Genomic DNA, 22,442 nt, shown 5'->3' on the forward strand with positions numbered 1-22,442 from the left:
ACTGGAAACCTGGTGGTGTAGTTGTTTCAAATGCAAAGCAATGCCAACGGATGAGGAAAGTCTTTGCTACTCAGACTGGGAATTGGCGATGCCTGCACTTGAGAATCTGGACATCAGTACTGACGAGACTGCTGCTCTTCAGAGACCGTGCATGACCGATCACCCTGAGCGCACACACGTGAGCACGGAGCACAGAGAAACAGTCAGAGCTACAGGCTACAGTGAGGCTAAAAACAGAGTTCAACTGACGTTTTTCGAAACAACTTTTTATGTCGGGGCTGCAGCACACTTGGATCACTACGGATGGGCATGTTGGAGATATTTTGTGGTTTCAATTTTGTGTTCTTAGAAGTTAGTCTGGGGCGCTGTCAGCCATTAGGTGTGCTAGCCGCTCCCCCCGCCAATCTCCGCAAGGGATGTGAGGACACTAAAACTTCAACAGGGCCTCCATCGGCATATGGGTGAGTAGATAATGGCTGAATTTTCATTTTTGGGTGCACTATCGCTTTAATGGTTTTAAGCCTGTTTTGTACTAGCAAAAATTAGCACTAGTATTATCATAGTTGATCATAGCTGTAAATGCTAACCATGCTAACAGCTAATGTCAGGGTTATCCCCGCCCTTTCGTCCAAATTTGGTCACTTCTGGCTCCAAATATCCAAGATGGCGAAAGCAAAAATCCCAAACCCAAGGCTCTATAACAGGAGTCCATAAACCAACAGGAGACATCATGGTGGCTACATCCTTTTTTTTGTGCAGTCTATGGGCACGTCACGTGAAGAATCCACAGTTAACAAGACAGTGGTGTTTCTAATACTCCCGTGCTCACCTTGACTATATGCAGCTTAGGCAGCAGGTTACAATCAGCCAGGGTCATTTCATCACCGTCCAAGAATTTACGGTTGGAAACCTTGACGTCCTCGATGCTGTTGTGGTCGATCTCGTCGGGCAGTGGTGAGCGAAGGTACTCGTCCAGCTTCTGCAGTGTCTTCAGGAGGCCACGCTCCAGAGCTGCAACGTGACACAAGAGATATTATAAAAAATGTTTTAATTCAAATTCAACTGTATATTCAGTTTGAGCAAATAATCTTTTAACAGTATTAAATTATCATGGCTTTTCCTCAAGCCTCCTGCTGCAGCTGCTACACCTATATGCTGATCAACCACATGGGGGCAGCATTTCATCAGCAGACAAGCGCTTGTGTGCATGTACACCATGTACATTATAAATAAGGAAACTGAAGCATCATGGACACCTGCACATCCTAACACAATCTATTCCACAGCATTGTGACACAATGATGTGCCGCTGCAACAAATACCAAAACCTTACTACCCACATTTCAATAGATTGCATTTGATTGCACAGGTGTGACACTTTGTCCCCACCCTGTATCCATTCATCTATAAATCATTCATTAACAATGTATTCTATTGTTGGAAAATATGACATGAATGTTCGATCCAGTAGTTCAACAGCAGACTTGACCTGTTACTTCGGAAAGCACTTATCATCGAACCATGAGATTCAGCCTCAAACTCTGTTGACACAGCCTTGGCTTTCACATCAAGCTCACCATGGTTCAATATTTTCCCAGGGTGGAGAGCAGCCAACTAAAACATGACACAAAATCTTGGTATTTTGTGAACACTATAAACATCCTTCAAGCGAAACAATTCCACAAATTGTTTCACCCAGGATACCGCAGAATCTCTTAGACAATAGATTACATATTTCCCATATTATTCCAGTAATCTTATCTGTTGAGTTTGTGATATGACCCCCTCTCTTACAGCAGGGTCTGGGGTGCAAGGAACAAGAACAGCGAGGATGAGATTGTGAGCACTAGTTCATTCACAGGATAGCTGCTCTGTGGTTTTCCAGAGAGCTCCACCAGGTGAGACGGGGAGCAAGAGGACAAGAGGAACAAAAGCTCTGTGTTCCCGAGTGAGGCTGTAAACCACCAATCAGGGCAGGGCTATCAATGTCGCCTAGCAACCAGAGGGCTCTCCCTACACAAATGGAAGGTTTCTGGATCTCTGCTCTTTACCAGCGTACCCAATCAAGTGTGTGTGTGTGTGTGTGTGTGTGTGTGTGTGTGTGTATGTCGAACACAACGAACAGAAATACAGGTTACTTACCCTCATTTGCATCTGGTTTTGAGTTCTTAATGAATGCTGAAAACTTGGCAAAGATGTCCATACCAGATGTGTTTGACTCGGGGTGTCTTGCACCAAGCTTGATGTACCTGCACACAAGCACACATATGTAAATACACACATATGTATATGTATGTATGATGCATGTATGATGGTTAAAGGATAATTCTGGTGATATTCAGCATTTTTGTTATTGTAAACAAACCCCATCTTTAAAAAAAACAACAACAACAACAACCAGTAACTCAATCCTATTAAAAAAAAAACCTAGTATTAGGGCTGGATAGCATTTCAAAACTTCAGGTGCCAAAACCAGTACCCTTAAAGTGATACCAATACCAGCAGAATACTTGATTCGATACCCATAATGTGAATGGAGTGGCATATAGTACAGCCATACTTCCTAATGTTTTGGTAGCATCGCAGCACGCTGATCTGCCAACTCTGCATATTCACCACAGTCAACTTCACCACACTACAGACTGTATGGGTTGTAGCTGCTGTTGCAGGAGTGTGAGCTTTGTGCTGGGCAGTCGGCAATAAGAGGGGGCTAACTGTTAACATCACACAACTAACGTAACCTAACAGTTTTTAACAGGGTTGGGTGTGAGTTTGTTCAGACCGATTGACAGACTGGTGTTGGATGTTAGCTGCTGCTGCGTTAGCTCGTACTAACCAAGCAGACGTTGACTTTACCGTTCACCAGGAGGCTAGCAGCTCCGCAGACGGCTGCAACAAAAAGTTTGCTGATCTGGTGGGTAGTCTGGACGGATCGGAATCAGACCCCCAGTGCAAAAAAGATCAGATGTGGACATCGTCTGACTGGAGGTACTGGGTTATTTTGGCTGATAACAAAGGAATACTTTGCATATCTATTTTCAAACAGGTGCGTAGGAGAGGGACGAGAAGAATTAAACTTGAAGAAAAGACTCCAAACAGTTTTGTAAAAAACAGAAGCCATCTTAAAGGCACTATGTGTAACAATTTCAGTTGTTCTTTGAGACAAACAAATTTTGCAGTCAAAAGTGTGTCCTAGCACATGTGTATTTACCTCCATCAGTGTATCTAAGTATGTCCGTAAGCTCTGAAATTCTCATTTACATATACATTGCGACCGGTGTCTCATCATGTATGTGTGCCATCTTGAAAATACAGGTACGTACAGGGACATATTTGAGAAATACGGAATCGCCTTTCGCGTTTTCACTTGTCGGTTTCCGGTTTCTGCCTGCAGGTAGAGTGACGAAAAGCAGCAGCAAGTAGGCTAGTCACAAGTGCCGTTGCATTTGAAAAAAGGCAAAAAGGCAACGTGACCGGCGATTTAAAAAAAACGGAGGGTCAACATCGGGGTAGCCTTTCCCAGGTGGAGAGAGCTGCTGAAGGAGAATCACAACTAACAGCGGCTAACAGCTGTTAGCGACCAGCGTCGCTAACAGCTGTTAGCCGCTGTTAGGGGGCGATGACACAGAGATGAAACGCTAGAAGCGTGACACCAGTAAAACAATTGTTTTCCTATGATACGGCGCGTCTGACCGGCATTCAAGGCTCTTTTTAGATGGGCGTTTTTCCCGGCGTCTTTTTAGACGCGCGTTTTTGTAAACGCTTCTTTTTAGACGCTTCTTTTTAGACGCTTCTTTTTAGACCTGCGTAGATGCTGAAAAGTTAAAATATTTTCAACTTTTTGAGCGTCAGACGCCAGTAGCACCATTCGTCATTGTCGTCATTGGCCCAGGCAGCCAATCAAATCCTCCTTCCTGTTTTGTTGTGGCAGTTACGGCAGTTTGGTCAGTTATGGCAGTTACGAGCGACAGACAACACAATGCAATCTGAAGACGAGAAATTTATCCTGACAATATTTGATTTTTAAGAATTATACAACACACACACACACACACACACCTCAGTACTCGAACAAACACAGGAGGAGACAAGGATGGAGCTGTGCGAGCAGCCCAACGAATGTCTGGTGAGTACAATGTAATTGACGACGACGATATCGTCATAGCAGCTAGTTAACTTTCAGACAGTGGGATATGTGAGAGGGCTGGTGACCTTATTTCGTAGTTCAGTTTTTGTGCTGCATTTTCATGTATGAAAAGTGCTATATAAACAAACTTGGATTTGATTTGATAGCTCGTGATAGTTTCATGTAAGCTAGTACTGTCTCTACTGTCTTTGAGGGAAACACTATATTCAAGGGGAGACATAGGGAGATGACAAGAGGTGTGTGTGTGTGTGTTGCGCTTCCAGCATTTCAAGCATCTTTGAAGCGTCCGCGTCTCTAGCGTCTCATTTCTGTGTGATCGCCCCCCTTAGTGCTGTTAGTGGCACTGGTCGCTAACAGCTGTTAGCGACGTAATGTTGCAAGGAGAGGGATGAGGTGTGTGAGGTTGAGCCACTTGTCAGTTGTCAAAAGACAAGACGTGATTGATTTGTTTCGATTTACACCCACCCCAACAGTCCTCCATTGTAAACACAGCCTGTATGGTGAGGAGGGGGTTCGTCAACTCGCACTCACGTGTGTCTGTGTAGGAGCCTGAATGAATACGCCATGAAGTATCGGATGACATGGTTTCATTAATGTTATCATAGCTTTTGGGTACACAGCAGCTACCGCTGTTGCAATACGCGTTTGAAACAGTGAGGCGCTAGAGTGCGCTATCCGTTTGAATGCAATATACAATCTCAACACTAGATGGGAGAAATTCCTACACAGTGCCCGTTTAAGTAGGAGTGGTTGTGAGTTTGCATATTGATGTCTTCCTACTGCAGGTGAGTAATGTGATTGCAAAAAGCTACTCCTTCTTAAGATGGCTTCTGTTTGTTACAAAACTGTTTGCCTGATGTGGGTCTAGTCACAGAAATGTTCCAACAGCATTAAAATCACTATGTTTGCAAGTTAGACAGTATGCGGGAGTCTTTTCTTAAAGTTTACCGGTACCCAATCATACCAGGCATAGAATATTTCTCTGTCTAGCTGTTTTCGGCCAGAAATGTATCTTTTTATTTGTTCCCCATTTTTGATTATTTATGTCTTCCGTGGGAACAAACTGACTTGGGGTCACAGAGAGCCACAGAGAGACCAACTGGCACATTGTTTATTTTGGTCTTTTCATGGAATTTGCTGGCAATAACAAAAATAAAGAATATTTTTAAAAATTCATATAAGGCCTCTACCATTCATTACATACTAACAGGGCATTTAAAAGCCAAGAGTGTGGTGTGCTCAGAGTTTAGGTGTGTCAGAGCATGATCACAGGAATGAGAAAGCACTCACTTCGGTGGGCAGAGGACATCCTCAAGGAACTCCTCTATCTTGTTGACGTCAGTTTTGACCTCGCCGTTGAAGGTGATAAAGGGTGGGTGTGTGCCCGGGGCCAGGTTCTGGAGGTCTGCCGGTTTCCTGGAAGAGAAGCAGAGTAACTTCAGTGGATAGAAGCAGCAAAACAAAGCCATGCAACCAATTAAAACATTGTTATAATTCACGTGAATCTAACTACCAGAAGTAGCTTTCAATCGCACTTCAGTAAAATATCATAGTACTGTAAATGAGACAGATCTATAATATCTGTTGTTTCCTGGTTAAACACATATACTTTGTATTCACATTATATATCAAAGTTCAAGCAGTTGAATTTGCTGTGGCTCTTTGACAGCCTGCTGCAACTTAATCAACCAAAAGCACCTATAGCCACTCAGCACTCTCAGTCTTTAACTGTGCATGTGTGTGTTTATCTGTCTCCACGAGTGTGTTTGGGTGTCCCTTTCTCCCTGCAGCCTTCAAACCAGCACATTTTGTACCAGATGTCTCTGGCAGGCAGATGACACTGACACACATAAACAAAAATGAGCATGTGTTGAATGAGTAGTATGAACACAACTGCCTTGTGAAATCCACAGAGTCCCCTTCAGCATGAAGGCAACATAACACACAGCCGTGTCTAATGGAGCCTAAATAGAAGCGGAAGCCAGTAGACAGTGTGAATCCTCTTTGATCTCATGTAACTAGCAACAAAATGCATCCGCAGAGACTCTTAAATGGTCCAGGCTTTTGACATGACAACGATCCCATTGGTGCCTGAGTTTTGGGATAAGCCGTCTGAGGGCACAAAAAAAACGGGAAATGACTTCAACTCTTTGGCATGCAAAGGGGAAGTGGCACCCTCACCCAATGATTTCACTGAGGAGTGGGTGGCAAACTGCCTTAGGAATAACAGGCTTTTATCACAGAAACAAATATTAACATGACAGCCTTGACCTAAGAGAAGACATAAACTCGGGGAGGATAAAACATTCACAAATATGGCACTGACATGTGACATTCATGTCCTTCTACAAGTGCAACAACATGCACTTGTCTTACATTTAAATACTACAATAAAAGAGTCATAAACATGGCAAACACACACCTTCTTTTGCAATACACAGATGCTTTGTGTTTACTCAAGGTTACAGACGCTATATAGCCAGGAAACTTGCACAGTATACCGATACTTGAAAGGTAATGTAATAACCTGACATTAAAAACAGTACAATACAACATTTTATTAGTATTGGTACTTTAAGAATGACATTGTTTTAGTAAGAGCCCTATTTCCTATGAGTTGTGTTTATGTGCGACCACTCCCTGCAGGCATAGTTGGAGAGGCCTGGCTGCAAATACAAGCGATCTTGAATTAGCACGGTTTGCAGACACACAAAGCAAAATATGGCATTATTTTGCTTACAAAGCTGACAGTCAGCCTGTCAAAGTCCATCTGTAAAAGACATTTTACGCCTACACAGACCAAGGCAGCTAACACATCTGACTTGGCAAAGCATCGCGCTGACAAACATGCTAACCTGTTCAAAGAGCAACAAGTTAGTAAATGTGATAGACAGCATGAATAGTGCCCTTGCTTTTAAAAGTCAAACTAGTGTGAATTATTTTGTGTGAAGCAAACATGTTTCACAATCGAGAGCAATGGTAACTGTTTGGCTAAGTTTGCTTTATCTTTTTAGTTAACTTACCAAAGCGGCAAACATCACCATATGCAAACACAAAGATTCCCACTGGTCACCTTAACTTGACCATAACTTGAAAACTGCTAAAATCAGGCCTTCACAGATGCGTAAATCAACAACACCAGTTAGAAATGATCAATTTATACTCAATCAGTTCTGGTAATGGTTATCATAGCATGTATGTACATTTGTCAATAATTTCTATTATTAGAAAATGCGCTGAGTTGAGCCCAGACCTCCACCAAGGAGCTGTATTGGGTCTAAAAAACAAGTGAGTGATAAATAAGTGATATCTGGTTGCAGATATAAAGTTAACCATCAGAGACATCACATAAACTCAACCACAGGGAACATGTGATTACTGAACACCATGGAAATGCTTTTATAATACTATGACCTAGAACGAATGTAAAGATTTACATCAAATTATTAATGTTACAAATATAGGCTACAAAAACACACCTACATGTATGAAACAAACAAACAAGAAAACATGCAAACTACAAGCTCATGAGCATAAAAGTAATAAGCAGAAATTAAAGTAACTATAAATCTGATACGTCCAGGATTATTAGCATGCACATTACAGAAGTGCACTAAAGTAGACTGAACACAAATGACTTAATACGCCTCCTTGATGGAGGCCTGTACTCTACCTGTCACAGATTTCTATTTAGTCAAATTATTCCCTGGTGTTTTACGTTTTGCTGTGGCATCGTTTAAGTATCGGTATCAACATATTTTGGCAAGTATTGTACCAAAGTCAACACCTGGATCACTTGCTCCTCTGGAAAGAGATAAAAAATAAAGACCCTAGTAGTGACTCCAGCTGAAGGAGTGAAAGGTAAACAGACACTGCTAAGCAGGCAGACATCCTACAATGCTTTTACAGGAAATCAGCAAGCTCTGTTTCATGTTAGCTCACCTTCTGCTAGGGAAAATATATGCAAATATACCCAAACCTATGCACTCATCTTGAATGTGCAGGCATGCAGGAAAGCTAGTCAAATGGACACTGCTTTCCTTCTTTTAGCTGTACAAAAGAGGCCCAGTATTTATCAAGTACATCTCTGCTGTGTTTTGCCAGCAAGCAGTGGTATCTATGTCCCAGAGGAGGAGACGCCCGGTGAGGAACCAGCTGCCATACCAATGAACCACGCTTTGGAACAAAAACGACAGAAATCTTGAGTCTCTGAGTCACACATGACGAAGAAAGACCATATAAACCAAACATCTATCTGACCGTGTCTGAAAATAAACTGCCACTTGCTGCCTGTCCTGCCTTAGCACGTGGAAAAACATTTAGGGAGCATTTAGATGAATCATGCACACAGAAACATAGTGGGTTTTGGTGAAGATCCTCTGGTACTGGAATACACGTGGGAAAGCACATTCACTTGCAGTCAGAATTGCAGAGGATCATTCCTTTTCTGATGCCTGTGGTGAAAAATAACATGTTGGCCACCAAAATTTGGACAGGAAGTGAGCGGAACCTTAAATAGCCTCTTCGGAGCCTGTGTGTTTATTTTCCTCTGATTTTCTCCGGCCTGAGAAAGGGTCATGGGAAAACCAAATAAGCAGTGGGGAAGCAGCAAGCGTGTCAGAGGTGGGGCTGGATCAAAGCGACACAGCACTGCTAAGACCTTTGTGGAAACGCCCAGAAAAGCAGGAGCAGGCTATCAAAGAAAAAAAGAGGACTTTTTCAATCCTGTTTGAAGAGCCAATAAAAGGAGGACAATCTGCAGAAGAGGAAGATAAGAAGGAGAAAGAATAAGGGGAGGGTGGTGAATGAGAGTAGGACTCACCTCTTGAGGTCGACTGTGGTGACGTTGAAGACGACTCCTTTCAGCCACAGGATCATGAAGAGCCTCTGGGAGAAGGGGCAGTTCCCGATGCTCTCTCCATCGCTTCCCGCCTTAAATAAACACACAGATAGCAAAGTAAAATGAGATTATCTATCAGAAATATGTTGCAGGTACCATCCCTGAAAAGTACACAAATGATGGCACCGGTTTTAAGTCCAAGGTTAAATTACTGCAAGTGTAAAACACAAGATAGCAGACCAAGATCTGAAAAACATCTGTAACAGGTTTCTGCCACTGACAGCACTTGGGTTAGGGCTGAAACCGAAAAACAACTCGAAAATCTCGACAGAGATCACATCAACCTTTATGGCCCAGGCCCATTTTAGTGCACTCACCCAGAGAGGGCCCATTTCAGACAATGACTCTTTCATAAACATTACAGGCAGCCCTCGAAAAGGTTTAAGTAGGAGGGAGAGAGTGGAGAACTGACCCCCTTGTCTTAAATACTTGAGCACACTTCCCTCCATTAATCTGCAGAACTACTGTCTAAGTGTAAGAGGAAACTTTCTGGAGTGATTAAGACTGGGACCGCCTCTTGTTTCCTCTTTTGCTAGACTGCACAAACACAAGACTGAGCAGTGGTGCGAGGAATTGTATTAATGGATGAGACGCGTGTCCTCCAAATTAATGACGGACTCTAATTGGTTAGCACCAAACCGAAATTGAACCAAGTTTTGGGAAACCCAGCGGGCTAATTTTCTTTTTGAAGCTGAAGTACTGACAGAGCAGCCTGATCACTCACATCAGAGGATGAGAAAAAGTAACAATAGCAGTAATTTCTGTCTCACTAAACACACACACACACACACACACACACACACACACACACACACACACACACACACACACACAACCAGTAAACAGAGAGGCTGTGGGAGGGTGCTGCAAACTCTCAGAGATATCGCCTGCATTCCCAACAACCATCCATCTCCTTGTCACGCGCTCTCCTTTCTTTCTCGAACTCTCTAAATTACAGCCATGTATGGAGTGAGGAGGGTGTAGCAAAGGACAAATGAGCATGAGCATTTCATTTGATTAACTGGGCTTGGTGCAGTTATCTTAATGAAATCTGCCATGCTGACTGTGCGCAGTAATGTCTAGTCCAAGAAAACCCTAGTTAATTTTTAGTTAAATCACGTAATGGCAAAATTGAGTAATCACTGTGAAACTGAAATCCGATCTTGTTCTTCTTTGCTCCTTTTTTTTTTATTCACTTCTTAAATTCACCACCAGACGTATATCACTGCCTTTATCACAGACCTAATGCAAAGCTATATGGCTCTGTGGATACCAAGCCTGTTGAGGTATGCCATTATCCAGGCAAGGCAGGCCAAAAAAAGAATGCACCTTATTCATCTATTCACAAGGACAAGCACGGAGGTCATTCAAGTATCGGCGCTCTGGAATGCACCTCTTCATTCAGCGTATTACTGCAGCAGAGCCTGTGAAACGGCTGAATATCATTTTGTTCTCTCCACCTCTTGTGTCCTAAGTCCCTCCTCATTCCCCATTCACTTCTGGATCCGAGCTGCAGAGGTGATATGCAAAGTGTGACTATACAGTATGTGTAATGCAAAATCTGTAGCCTACACAAATCAACTGGTTTTACACAGACTTGCAAAGAGCACTGAATGAAAATAAGGTTCAAATCAGTTTTAACTCAACCATAATTTTAACAAAATACTATCTTAAGATGTGGGTTCTGCACTGTCCTCAATAGTGGACTTTGTTCTGGTGTGTTCAGTCAGTCCAGCAGCTCCTTGCTGGTGCGGACAGGCTGGCTGCTGTTGTCCTCTGTGTGACGCCCAGTGGGATGGCTCTGTTTGATCTGCCTGCTGGCTCCCATTGTACTGCGGCTGTCCTCTCCCTCTTCCCTCCCTCTGAATTCAATATCTGAAAAGCTTGGATTAGATCACTGCCTTTGTTCAGCAAATGAAAGTCCCCTTTTCACCTTACATGATTTAATTCTACAATAAAGCTTCAGCCATGAGGTGTTGGGGGGGTATCATGGTTCATGGCCATCACTGGACTAGACTAGCATTAGCTGATCCTTAGCGGATCAGAAAGACATCAATGGGATGATTACTCCATTTCCCCCACAGCGCTACACCTACAGAGAGCCATTCAGTTCTGGATCAAGGGTGGCAATGCAGCACAGCAATTGTTCCCATGGCAATGGCCAGACACATATGACATGGAAAGCAGAGTGCACAGTGTGAAGGGGATTACCAATTCACAGGTGAACCGTCTGAAGTGAGCTCCCTTTCTTGAGGGACAAAAATGCAAACCACACAAAGCACTGTCATTTGTAAATCACAAGATGTTTACTGTATTTCAACACAATGAGCTGCATTTAAAGCTCAAGTTCTGTGTCTCAAGAAGAAGGCCTCGGCAGCTGACAAAGACATTTCACACTTTTCTTTCTTCCTCAGTCTGTCCTCAGAGCCATGACTGTGCTCCTACCCTCTGGAGTCTGCAGCAGAACAAACTGCAGATCTCTGCCAAGACACTGACAGCAGGGATCTGCCGCAGAAAGACAGGAACAGACAGCTAGTAAGAGAGATATTACAGTAAATAGGGGGGAAACTGGGGATCATCATAGACATTAAGGAGAACAAGCGGTAATAGATGCCTTAAGTGGGAGGAAGAGAATAGATAGCAAGCTTCAGAGTCTGTGTGCTGTTTGGCACGCTGCTTGTTTCTTCATCCTTCCCCCTTTATCCTTCTCCCCTTATCCTGGGCCCCTCTGTAGAGTCAGGGGGTGGGGGGCTGGGCATTTGGGGAGGAGGGAGAAACTATTCCAGAAATGTCCTGCTACTCCCGCCGAAGAGGGTGCTTTGTTTAGTTTAAGTGATGATGCTGGTGGAGCTGCATTTCCGCTGCCTGTGACATAAACTGCTGCGCTGTTAAGGAAGAGCTGCTCTTTATTTCCCTGTATGGATTCAAGTTTGGTAGTCTTCTGCAATAACTGTGCTGAATAATACTTCAGGGTAGCACCTTGGAGAAGAACCTCAGTGGGCTAATGAAAATTAAAACAAGATTTTGATATGAATGGCCCAAAATGGAGTATAAAACTTTAGGACATCCCTCAAAATACTGTCCTCCTCCACCCTGCTAACACTTTACAGAGTGCCACTGTTATTGTGTGACATTCAGAAAAGGGCTTCTGGAGAACCTTCTATACAGCAACAACACAAAGCACTTTTTGTTTGTAGAGCTGTAGGCACGTCACCAGTTTGCAACCAGGGGAAAGAAACACCCCAATAAAACACATAAGCAAGGCAGGGAATTATTTTTTAGTGGGCCCTTATAAGGCAAGGCACATCAGTTGAAAAAGTTTCCCTTTTTCCGAGAACTAAAGCGGTGACTCGATTCCAAATACAAGCAGCGTTCACGGGAACACTAATAGTACCCAGTTTGTGTGTAGCCTGCTATTTTGCCTCCTGTGTCAAAAATGACTCACATCTTGCAGACAGTTGCACCATCTTTTACAGAGATTGGTACAGAGATTTCCCCCGGACGTGAAACGGTTATAACGTCTGGGGCACAGAAGCAAAGACAGCTGACTACTGCTAGCAGGCTCTCAAGTTTTATTTAGGCTCAATGGACAGACCGTGTGTCAACAGATGCTTGTTTATTTAATGCCAAACACACACAGCTGCCCAGTGGAGGGTGTGAGTCATGCTTGAGTCGGATGTTATCTAGGAGTCTGTGTCCAGGACAGCGTGGCCCCGCAGCAGAACAATGAGACCTCAGTCAGCAAAGGGGCCAGTGATGTCTTTAAAACACTTTCTTTTTAAAACACACACACACACACACACACACACACAAACACACACAGTGTGTTGGTCATACCTCTGTATCACTTCCCCTATGACTGCAGTCATGTAGCCACTGATGTTATGACCAACTTAACACATGTCAGGAGTAATAAGGATGATGCTAGGCCTCAACACACTAGCTTGGACATAATACAACCACTTGAAGCTATGTGCACTCCCAACAGGCACAAAAGGTTTCCTCTTCACAGGTCCAGTCCTATAACAATTTACGAGCAAGCACATAAAGTGGAAGACCTGTTCAACTCTTACCTCTTTTATTCTCCGTCCCTCTCAACTCTTTACACATATTTCTTTAAGACTGAAGTTTTCTTTTTTTAGACTGGTGATGTGAGACCACAGTTACAGTAGTCAGAGTTCAGGGACAATGGATCCTGCTCAGGCTGAGCACAGTCCTCCCAGTCTCTGCTCACAGCCTAATTTTAGTAACATGGCTGCCGTGCCTTCCCCTCCCCAGCTTACTTCATACTCTAAATTGGGTGGGCTGCTCAGCAAGTTCAAGCCGCACTTTGACCGAATAAGGAACTGACGATGTAACAAGCACTGCAGCTTTCCTCCTCCTGTCCTGCTCTGACACACAGCAGGAATGTCCGTTTGAGAGTGGGCAGCCATGGTAACGTCATGGCAATGCCTCTCCCTGTTTGCTGGACAAGTATACAGTCTGTACTGGGGTTAGGACTGTAACTAGACTGAGCAGTCAGACCCAAAGCTGGATGTTTTAGACAGGGTTACTCTGTATAAGGTGGTCTTGGTTGATACTGCTGAACTGAACCAGGTTGAAAGAATACGTTAGGTTCATGACACCTATACTTAGTTTGTCCGACTCCAAAGGCTGGTTAGAGGTCAAGGCATGCTACAGAAAAACAGCGTAATACCTGGAATAATTTGATGCCTTATATCAGGCCATGTCATCAGGGTAGATAGTTTGCCAGGTTGTCGGCATTAATTACAGACTAAGATATACACAAGAGTTTTTGAAGGCCACAAACAACATTTTTAAATTCAATCTGCTGATATATTTTCAGTGTTTACATATCTGAGCAAGTATTCAAAATTTCAGACAGAAAAACACAACCAGGCTAAAGATGACCTGTCAAAGAGCTGAATACAGAGCTGAGAAACACAGTGGACTGAGACAGACAGTGGTCATTCTTCAAGCAAAAATACCATCCATTCTCTGGTTGCAGCTTCTCAATTGTGAGAATTTGCGGTCCTATGTCAGATACTCACAATTTGGAGGTTGAGACCCTTTCAGTAGGAGCTTGGAAAATGTATTCAAACAAGACAATTAGTAAAAACGTGTGACTTAACAACTGTAATGAGGGGTCGTAAGTAGAAAAGGCTGTATCTTAGAGGTTCACCAGCCAAAATATGTGGTAGTGATGATAATGATGATCGCAAGTATCGTTCAGTGTCCACTGAATTAGAATGTGTGCGTGCCAGTAGCCGACTTATTTTTTTTTTGTGTGTGTGTGTGTCACTTTGCATGCAGACATTAATGCGAGTCCATGAACGCAGCACTCTGATTTTTTTTTCCTCCTCAGCCGCAGTTTGTGGAGTTTGAGTCACAGGGTGGATAGCTGATCAGTCAATCCAGTCAGAGTTGATCAGATCGATGGATGAGAGGAGCAGGGGCTGCAGAGGTGCTTGAAGTGGAGTGAATGGTGAAGTTTCACTTTTACTGCACCTGCGGTTCTGTTGCTCTGTCTGTGCCCTCTGCATTCCAAGAGTGAGCCAAAATGATATTCAGCAGCACTCCTAATAAGCAGTCCACCTCCAAATATATTAATATCAATTTGTGGAGGCAAATGTTGATTTCGTGACAGGCCGCCACAAATAAATAAATGTGTGGGAAACCCTGTCATTAGTTGCAGGACTGGCTGAAATTTTTCGATACTCGTTTCAGAACCAATACCAAAACACAACTTTTTTTCTTCTTCAATATTTTAACATCCTTTGAGGAATACAGCCATGTTTCTTTTTACAAAACATGTTTTCATATTTCACAAAAGGTTAACTTCTTCTCAAAAAGCTTTTCAAGAACTTTGGTTGAGCAAAATAAAGTCTAAAACTGGCAAAATAAAGATTTAAATCAGAAACCGTATGATCACAACAGTGTACAAATTCAACCAAGCATCTAAATGCCACATTGGCTCTAATTTTCAATACTCAGTCCTGTGGGCAGATTTCAGACATCACCAAAAAAGGTATTTTGGCCCCATGTCTGAATGACTTGGGCCAGACTTGGTGGGCCTGCGTCCCTGAGTCTGACCAAGCTCATAGAGATGAGTGTACAGAGGAGTCAGATCTAGCTGGAATATGGAAACGTCATCACAGCCTTGGTGTGGCTCTGACTCAGGATGACATCATTCAGTGGAAACCTCGAGACTTCCAGACAGACACAGGCCTACTGTGCTGGAGCACAGGAGCGCTGTCTAAGTACCACCAGTTTCTGTGGAAAGTTGGAGACTTTAGTCTAAAAGAGGCTTACTGCAAAACCATACTACAGCAATGATGTAAGCCAAGTCACTAATGTTATAACTACTGTATTCAGCCTCATTGAGGAAGAGATAAAACAAACAGTCAGTTAAGGTTTCTAGAGGCAGTGGCCAGGTGTTTGGTGATGAGTAATACGGATCCAAAATGACGGAAAAACAAACAGACAGCCATGTGGGAGCTCAGCATGAACCAACAATCACCCTCCGCTCTCACTGTTGTTTCAAGTGTCCAACACAAACACCATGCTGCACACTGAGGTCTGCAACAGCTCCAACTCTCCACCCTCTTACACATTCATAGACCCCTGGCTGATGACTAGGGCAGACTCACGTATTCACACTTGAACACCCGCAGACGCAAAACCCACACCTCCCTGTTTTTCCTCACATTTGCATGGGAAATAACATGGGAAACTGGCCTTCATGATGCTTATCAGTCAAAAAAGTATCTAAAACTTCCTTAAAATCCAGTTTCTCTGTGTAGGGATAAAAATCATTCATTTTGAACCCAAATGTTCCCTGGAGCAATTCCCTCGGGACACAATTCTTGTCTAGACAGCTGTGAACCACCCTTTGGCACCGACACAATGCCACCATGCTGTTACCACACATGCCAGATATGCATGGCAGCGAAAGCCTGCCCCGTGGCCACACAAACACTGGGCTGATCAGTAATTCTGAGCAGACAGTGCGTCTCTCTCTGGCCACTCGCCGGTTGCGTCCACGCTGACATGCAATTGAGTTGCTTTTCATTAACAGTCTGGGACAAACATGCTGCCTGGCTTTCCACATCATAAAAATCAAGCATGCAAAACAACTGAGGAACAGCTCACGCCCAAGCCTATAAGGTTTGCATGAGTGTATACTTTACATTTATATATCATATTACCTCATGTATGATATCAAGTGGCATAACAGACCAGTACTGCCTGATGTTTTATTTGGGATTTCTGCTGTAATTAAAAAAGTGGCAATGTGAGTAGCCTAAATGATGCTGATAAATTATCTTTTTTAATTTATTTCAGCTATAATCATATAATGAATCATCACTATTAGCCCTTACAGTGCAGTCATGACTGGAATGTTAACATTAACAAGTGCTCCACTGGTCTTCTGCCAGGGTTACAACGACAAAGAAAGCCTAGATGGGTATTTGGGACGCTACACTCTGCACGTTAAAGGAGTAACGATGAGTCAAGTAAGATGCCCCTGTCATCTTATCCTCCATGTACTACACTTTGGATTATATACACCTCAGCTGGCTCTGATGGCACGTGAAACACAAGCAGACTAGATCATGTTGAGAATGATTGAGTTACATGTGCAAGCAAGGCAGATTCTCCTCATTTAAGGGGTCACACACCTCCTCTGACAGTAGGATGATGTAACAGAGAGAGACAGAGGTAGAGTCAGAGGCTCGTTTTTCCTCTGCGTCCTGATCTGGTTAGGCTTTAATTGCAGCAGTAATCTGTACAGCTTTATAGTTAACAAGTAAAACACAGCAAGACTCTCCTTTGGGATCAAAACTTCGAAGTCTTAGATCTGTGTTGTTCTAGGGTGGCCTCACTTCCTCTCCATGAGCTTATAGGAGAAATGCCTCATTAGCCACTGGCTTCCTGGTCGGGCAGCACAAATGAGACAAGCACTTCCTCCTCCTAACAGGGTGAACGAAGCTTTTCCTCAGGATACGTTGGCACAACATGAATTTATACAGCACATATTTATTAAGAAACAACCATAAACAACTCAGCCTATATTCTACTGATAACAAGAATATGAAATGGACTTTTGAGCAAGCTGTGCCATAAAAAATGCAAACAATGATTGGAAAACTCCTATTCAAACTGGTGTAATAACACACTGCCAGATCGATTAGGCCAGTGTCCAGAATCAGTCAACCAGACAGTTGACAATGAAGAAGCAGTGACAGGCCAGGTGCTGCAGAAACAACAGCTCTCAGCAACAGCACAGCACTCTACAACAGTAACAAGCCATTAATCTTTGTCCCCTAACTCATGATGCTGACTGAAGCACTGCTATATGCTTGGGAAAAATAACTGCTCTATTGATTTTCCTATAAAAGAAACAGTAGTCAATTGCCTGGAATACCACCCAAGGGTGGGGGAGCACATTTCCTTGCATGTAATTTCATGCAACAGCACTGACTGGAGCACATTAACTGCTGAAAAAGGTCATTGTGTTTTCATAAAATAGCACATCACAAGGCACACGTCTGATCGTCACATGTTGCAAGTGACAGTACAATGACACATACAGCTCTTCCCAAGGCCTTTAGAATAAACTTAAAGGCATACAGTCATGTCTACTCAGAGTTCAGGGTGCAACACATAAACTGTAATGTTTTTTCTCATGTCTTGGGAGGAGAGGCTTCAATCTGAGTGGGCTGTGTGATGTGAGTTGACTGTTGAGCATTAATTCTTTCTAAAGAGTGTAGTCCCTGTTGATCATCACTGCAGAGGTGCTGCTTTGTTGGGACCTGTATCTGACGTGTTGCACATTTCCATCTCCATGGTTCCCCTGGAATTGTCCTGGAGGACATACACAAACACAGACAGGCTGCAGACTTGAAAGCACTTTTCTACCATGTTTACTGGCTCTGCTCTCACTGCTGGCAAGAGTATGGAAGTCTGGAGGCAGCAGAAGGTTTTGTAACCGGTAGCGTGGCCTTGGCACACTTGCAACCAAGAGATGCATACACAAGAGGAGCCTGTCTCCTTCTCTTGACTCATCTATATTCTGCTCAACGTCATACAGTCAAGTCATACACTGGTGGACTCACTGTGCAGCTTTGTAAAGGTGTTAAAAACTGAATGAAAACAAACAGTTGTGCACGTAAACAACAGTAGATCTCTTTCACCATCCTGCAGAGGTAACACAAGGCGGTTCTAAAGGAAATCACTGATTCAATCAGGTAGTGCTGTGATCAATAGAGAGGGATGGATGGACCACAATTATAATTATATGCAGCTGCACCCTCTCATCCATTTCAGCTTTGTGTCAGAGTAATACATTTCCAAACTATCACAGCACATTAATACATTAGATTTAGGGTTTCATATTACCAAGGTAGCCATGTGATGTTTTGAAGTGCCAAGTGATACAGGCATGGGTGTATGCTAGGAAGTCACCCTCTACCGCTCACCGGGACGGATTACTACTCATGTGTGCAGAGCAATATCTAATCTGCAGCGCTGTGATGAGGTCAAGGGTCGATCCACCCTCTTACAAAGTCATTATATCATGCTCATTTGCTATCGAGAGCAATATAAACTGACAATGACAAACTTTGTGTCCACACCCTCAAAGATGAGCACAGCCTGAAGTCCCATAACAATGTGGCAACTGTAGCTATAAACACTGCAGGTAGCAAAGTTGCAAGATCATCAAAGTATCTCTAAACTGGCACAGTCAGCTACTTCTAATGGGTAAACCATGTTGTCACTGCTAAATCTTTACAAACAGCTCGTGCTGTAAAAGCATAATTAGTTAGCTTTGATATGTGGCTGCACCCTAACAGATCTGACACTGCTGTGTGTGGAGAGCACACACAGTTCGTTATCAGCTGTTCCCAGAGGCCCAGCTCGCAGCAGTGTGCCTATGGCAACCGGCATGCCTGCTATTGTCTCCCATGACTGTGTTTAACGCAGCACAGTGAGAATAACGGCCTCAATAATAGATGTGGACATGTCAGATGCTGGCACATGTAACACAGAGCAATGCAGGGGCCATAGAGACGAAAGGCTATCTCACAGACAAGCACACAGACACAGAATAGAAGAAACTTCTGTACACAACGGGCAACAAGGTCCAAGGAGGGAGGGGCTGAGAGGGATGAGTTGGCCACATGTGTAAACCTTCCAGGCCTGGGGATGATGTAACCTCTCCTGTAGGCTAAGAGAGGTAGTTAAGAGAAATGGTGCTGGCCAGTTTGTTTTCATTTGGTCTGCTCCTTCACTGAGGGCCTGCTGCTCAGCCCCATCAATGCCTGACTACAAAGGCTTCTCTTAAAGGAGTTAACGGTAACAATACAAGCAGGACAGAGAGGTTTTTGTGTTTGAATTGGAAAAACAGGATGACTAATTCACAGTTACTGAAACTAATGAGTACAACTTCCACAGGCCTGTGCTAACTGTATCCCAGCCAAAGTCAGTGGGCAGGTACACATGGTTACAAATGCATCATTTAATTAAATTTAAATAAGATTTGCAGACAATCCTCTTTTTTATTAGGCCTACCGTAAATAATTACTTTCATCTGTAGCATTTGCAAATGTTGTTCAGCCTGTAACAATCCACCATTACCATAGAGTGTTCACTCCTCTGGTCAGTAACACCCCACTAAACCATCACCCACACCCCTCTCCCAAACAGGACCCCACCACAGCTCCCTCCTACTCCCCCTATCCTCAGCCACAGGCTCCCCCTTTTTTCTCCTCTGCCATTTTCCCGCTCTGCAAGGCAGCAGGCTGAAGAAAGGAAAACAGCCATTCACAACTCCACCATCTCCATCGTCACTGCTGAGGCAGAGAAAATCTGAATCATGATCACAGATTTAGGGAGGGCACAGACAAATAGTTATCTGAAGACCATCCATCCAGCTCTCTAGTCTATCGTCATATTTAAATGTGATGAACTTTGCTTTCCAGAAAGTAAAGCTAACACTTGTATGACATTAACCAATGCCCAGAACACCAAGGATAACAAATGCCTGCAAAATACTGTAGAGATACTGTAGATATTTCTATTTAGTACTGTGTAAGTTAAGTAAACTTGGATAACTGTTCATAGCAACAGCACAACCAAACTAGTCTGACTCTCAGAGATCTCCAATAGCAGACAGAGATGACAAGGTGACCCCAAACACCAAACTTCACATTCAAATGGCTGGTTTGAGTCTACTCCAGTATCAATGTATGGCTGTCTATAAACATAATACATCACTCTGGGAAGCTATCAACTCATAAGCATGAAAATACAACAGAAACAAGCGAGCACATGTTGGAGTGTTGAATCTGCTGTCCAGGTCCACTAACGTTACTACTGAGCTGCTTTATGTTAACGAGTTAGCGCCCAGTGTTTCAGCATGGCAGGCTCCTCTTTCCCCACGACGGGAGGAAAGCTGCATCCGCCCTGCGTGTGATACTGCAGGCTCCACATGGCCACAGTGGCAAAGAGGGTTATGGATCAGAACCCTAAAACAAACTGAACTTAGTGCGATATCATTGAAGAATATTTCTTCAACCGTTAGTAAATATAAGAAAGCCTTAGGAGTGAACCGTTAACGTATGGCTAGCTTTAGCGGTCTTAGCTAAACAATAAACTCATTTGTGGACAGAAAAGCGAGCATTACTTTCATTCCCATGGCAAGAATAAAGCGTTCACCATCACAATACACTGCTGTGGGTTTATCTCAGTTACTAAAAATGAAAAACTTCTCCCATTTGACTCGTGCTACGGTCTTACCTTCACAAACAGCTCGATAACGGGCTCGTTATCCGCCTTTACTCCGTTCTGCGGTACCGACAGCGACATTATGGGTGCTACTTTTTGAAGTTTTGCTAACAAAGATGAGTTTTTTTTTCTTGCTACCACGCCCGAGTTAGCTCGGTCCTCTTCTCCTCCTCTCTTTTTCCGCACTGAAGCCCAGTAGGCGCTTTTTCTCCCCAAGGAGGACCCGGTGCTGGAAGCACAAAAGTGTTTGTAGCAAAGCGGACAATGAGGCAGCGGTGTCTGCCAGATACAGTTATTTCGACGTTGCTGTTTAACTTAAAGCAAGCAAAGCTACATATACATCGTTGAACCGTGAGGCACTTTCAGCTGGTTGAGTAGTGATGATGAGGACGGGTGGGAAGAAGCAACGGGAATATTTAAAGCCGTGATGTCATCCGAGGCGCACACATACAAAAATGTGGGAGTGTCTGAGGAGGGGAGTCTTCTTGTTGGGAGGAGGATGAGGATGCCTGAAAGCTGCTCAGCGGCTGCAGAGACATAATGAACACAAGTGTTCCTGGATAGTCTTACCAGTCTGTGATAAAGCTGTGCTATGAAACTAAGTTTAAAAGGCCTATATGTAACCTTATTTTGTAAGATGATAAATTTACCTTTGCACCTGTAAAATTTTTTTGAGAGAAACAGACAAAAGATGTAATGATTTAAAGAAACACTGTATATGTTTGAGGGGACTTTAGTGGCATCTAGCGGTGAGGACAGCAGATTGCAACCAGCTGAAACTTCTGATAAAAATGATTTTCGTGTTAATTGTTTAGGAAGTTTACCAGGAGCCAAATTATCCGCAGAGGTCTCTTTCTTCCCACAACACACAGACCAGGTGATTAAAACCAGTAATAACGCTGAATAAAGCAGTGTCACATTACAAATCAGTGTTTCTTTTATGCTGTTTGGCATGTCACAGGCAGGCTGCTTGCCCAGCGCCTGCCATGTATGCTCACCTTTTTTCTTTGATAACCAGTATTAGGAGGGTGACTTTTAAAATGTATTCCATCACAGATTACTGAACACATGCCATGCAAAACTTTCTTGTGTGTTTTTACCAGTATAAATTACTGGGTCCATTTGTTTTGGAGAGGAGGAGACCTCTGCAGACAATTCAGCTCCCGGTAAAAACCTCCTGAACATCTGAATCAGAAATAAGGTGAGCACACATTACTGTAAGCATCCCAAACAGCATAGAGGAAACACTGATTTGCAATGTGAAACTGCTTTATTCAGTGTTTTAACTGGCTGTAATCACCTGGTCCATTCGTTTCGGAGAGGAAGAAACCTCTGGATAATTTGGCTCCTGGTAAAAACCTCAGGAACAATGAACACTGAAAGAATTCTACACAGGAGACGTTTAAACTGGTTGCAGTCTGCAACAACAGATGCTACTAAATCCCCATAATATCTTACAAACTGTACCTTTAAAGTGAGATGTAGAATAGTGATTTGATGAAATATCACAATTTTAGGCTTAGATTTGTTTACCTTTCTTGATGGAAGCGTTTGTTGCAAATTATGTGTCCAAGGACCGCTGGCAATTTGAGAATTCAACAGTAA

The 22,442-nt window shown here is 43.3% G+C and overlaps 1 protein-coding gene across 1 annotated transcript in view; it reads right to left on the minus strand.

The window, feature by feature from the left end:
- LOC126401039 (chloride intracellular channel protein 4) overlaps positions 1-21,257 on the minus strand; it is a 24,780-nt gene extending 3,523 nt beyond the window's left edge. Inside the window, exons 1-5 of the mRNA XM_050062083.1 lie at positions 20,850-21,257; positions 8,970-9,079; positions 5,438-5,563; positions 2,143-2,249; positions 830-1,011 (exon numbers count right to left, since the gene is read on the minus strand). Coding sequence (XP_049918040.1) covers positions 830-1,011; positions 2,143-2,249; positions 5,438-5,563; positions 8,970-9,079; positions 20,850-20,918 — 594 coding nt within the window. The 5' untranslated portion in view covers positions 20,919-21,257. The remainder of the gene's footprint in view (positions 1-829; positions 1,012-2,142; positions 2,250-5,437; positions 5,564-8,969; positions 9,080-20,849) is intronic.
- Between the last annotated feature and the right edge of the window lie 1,185 nt (positions 21,258-22,442).

Source organism: Epinephelus moara, chromosome 14 (genome assembly GCF_006386435.1).
Source record: "Epinephelus moara isolate mb chromosome 14, YSFRI_EMoa_1.0, whole genome shotgun sequence".
NCBI lineage: Eukaryota > Metazoa > Chordata > Actinopteri > Perciformes > Serranidae > Epinephelus > Epinephelus moara.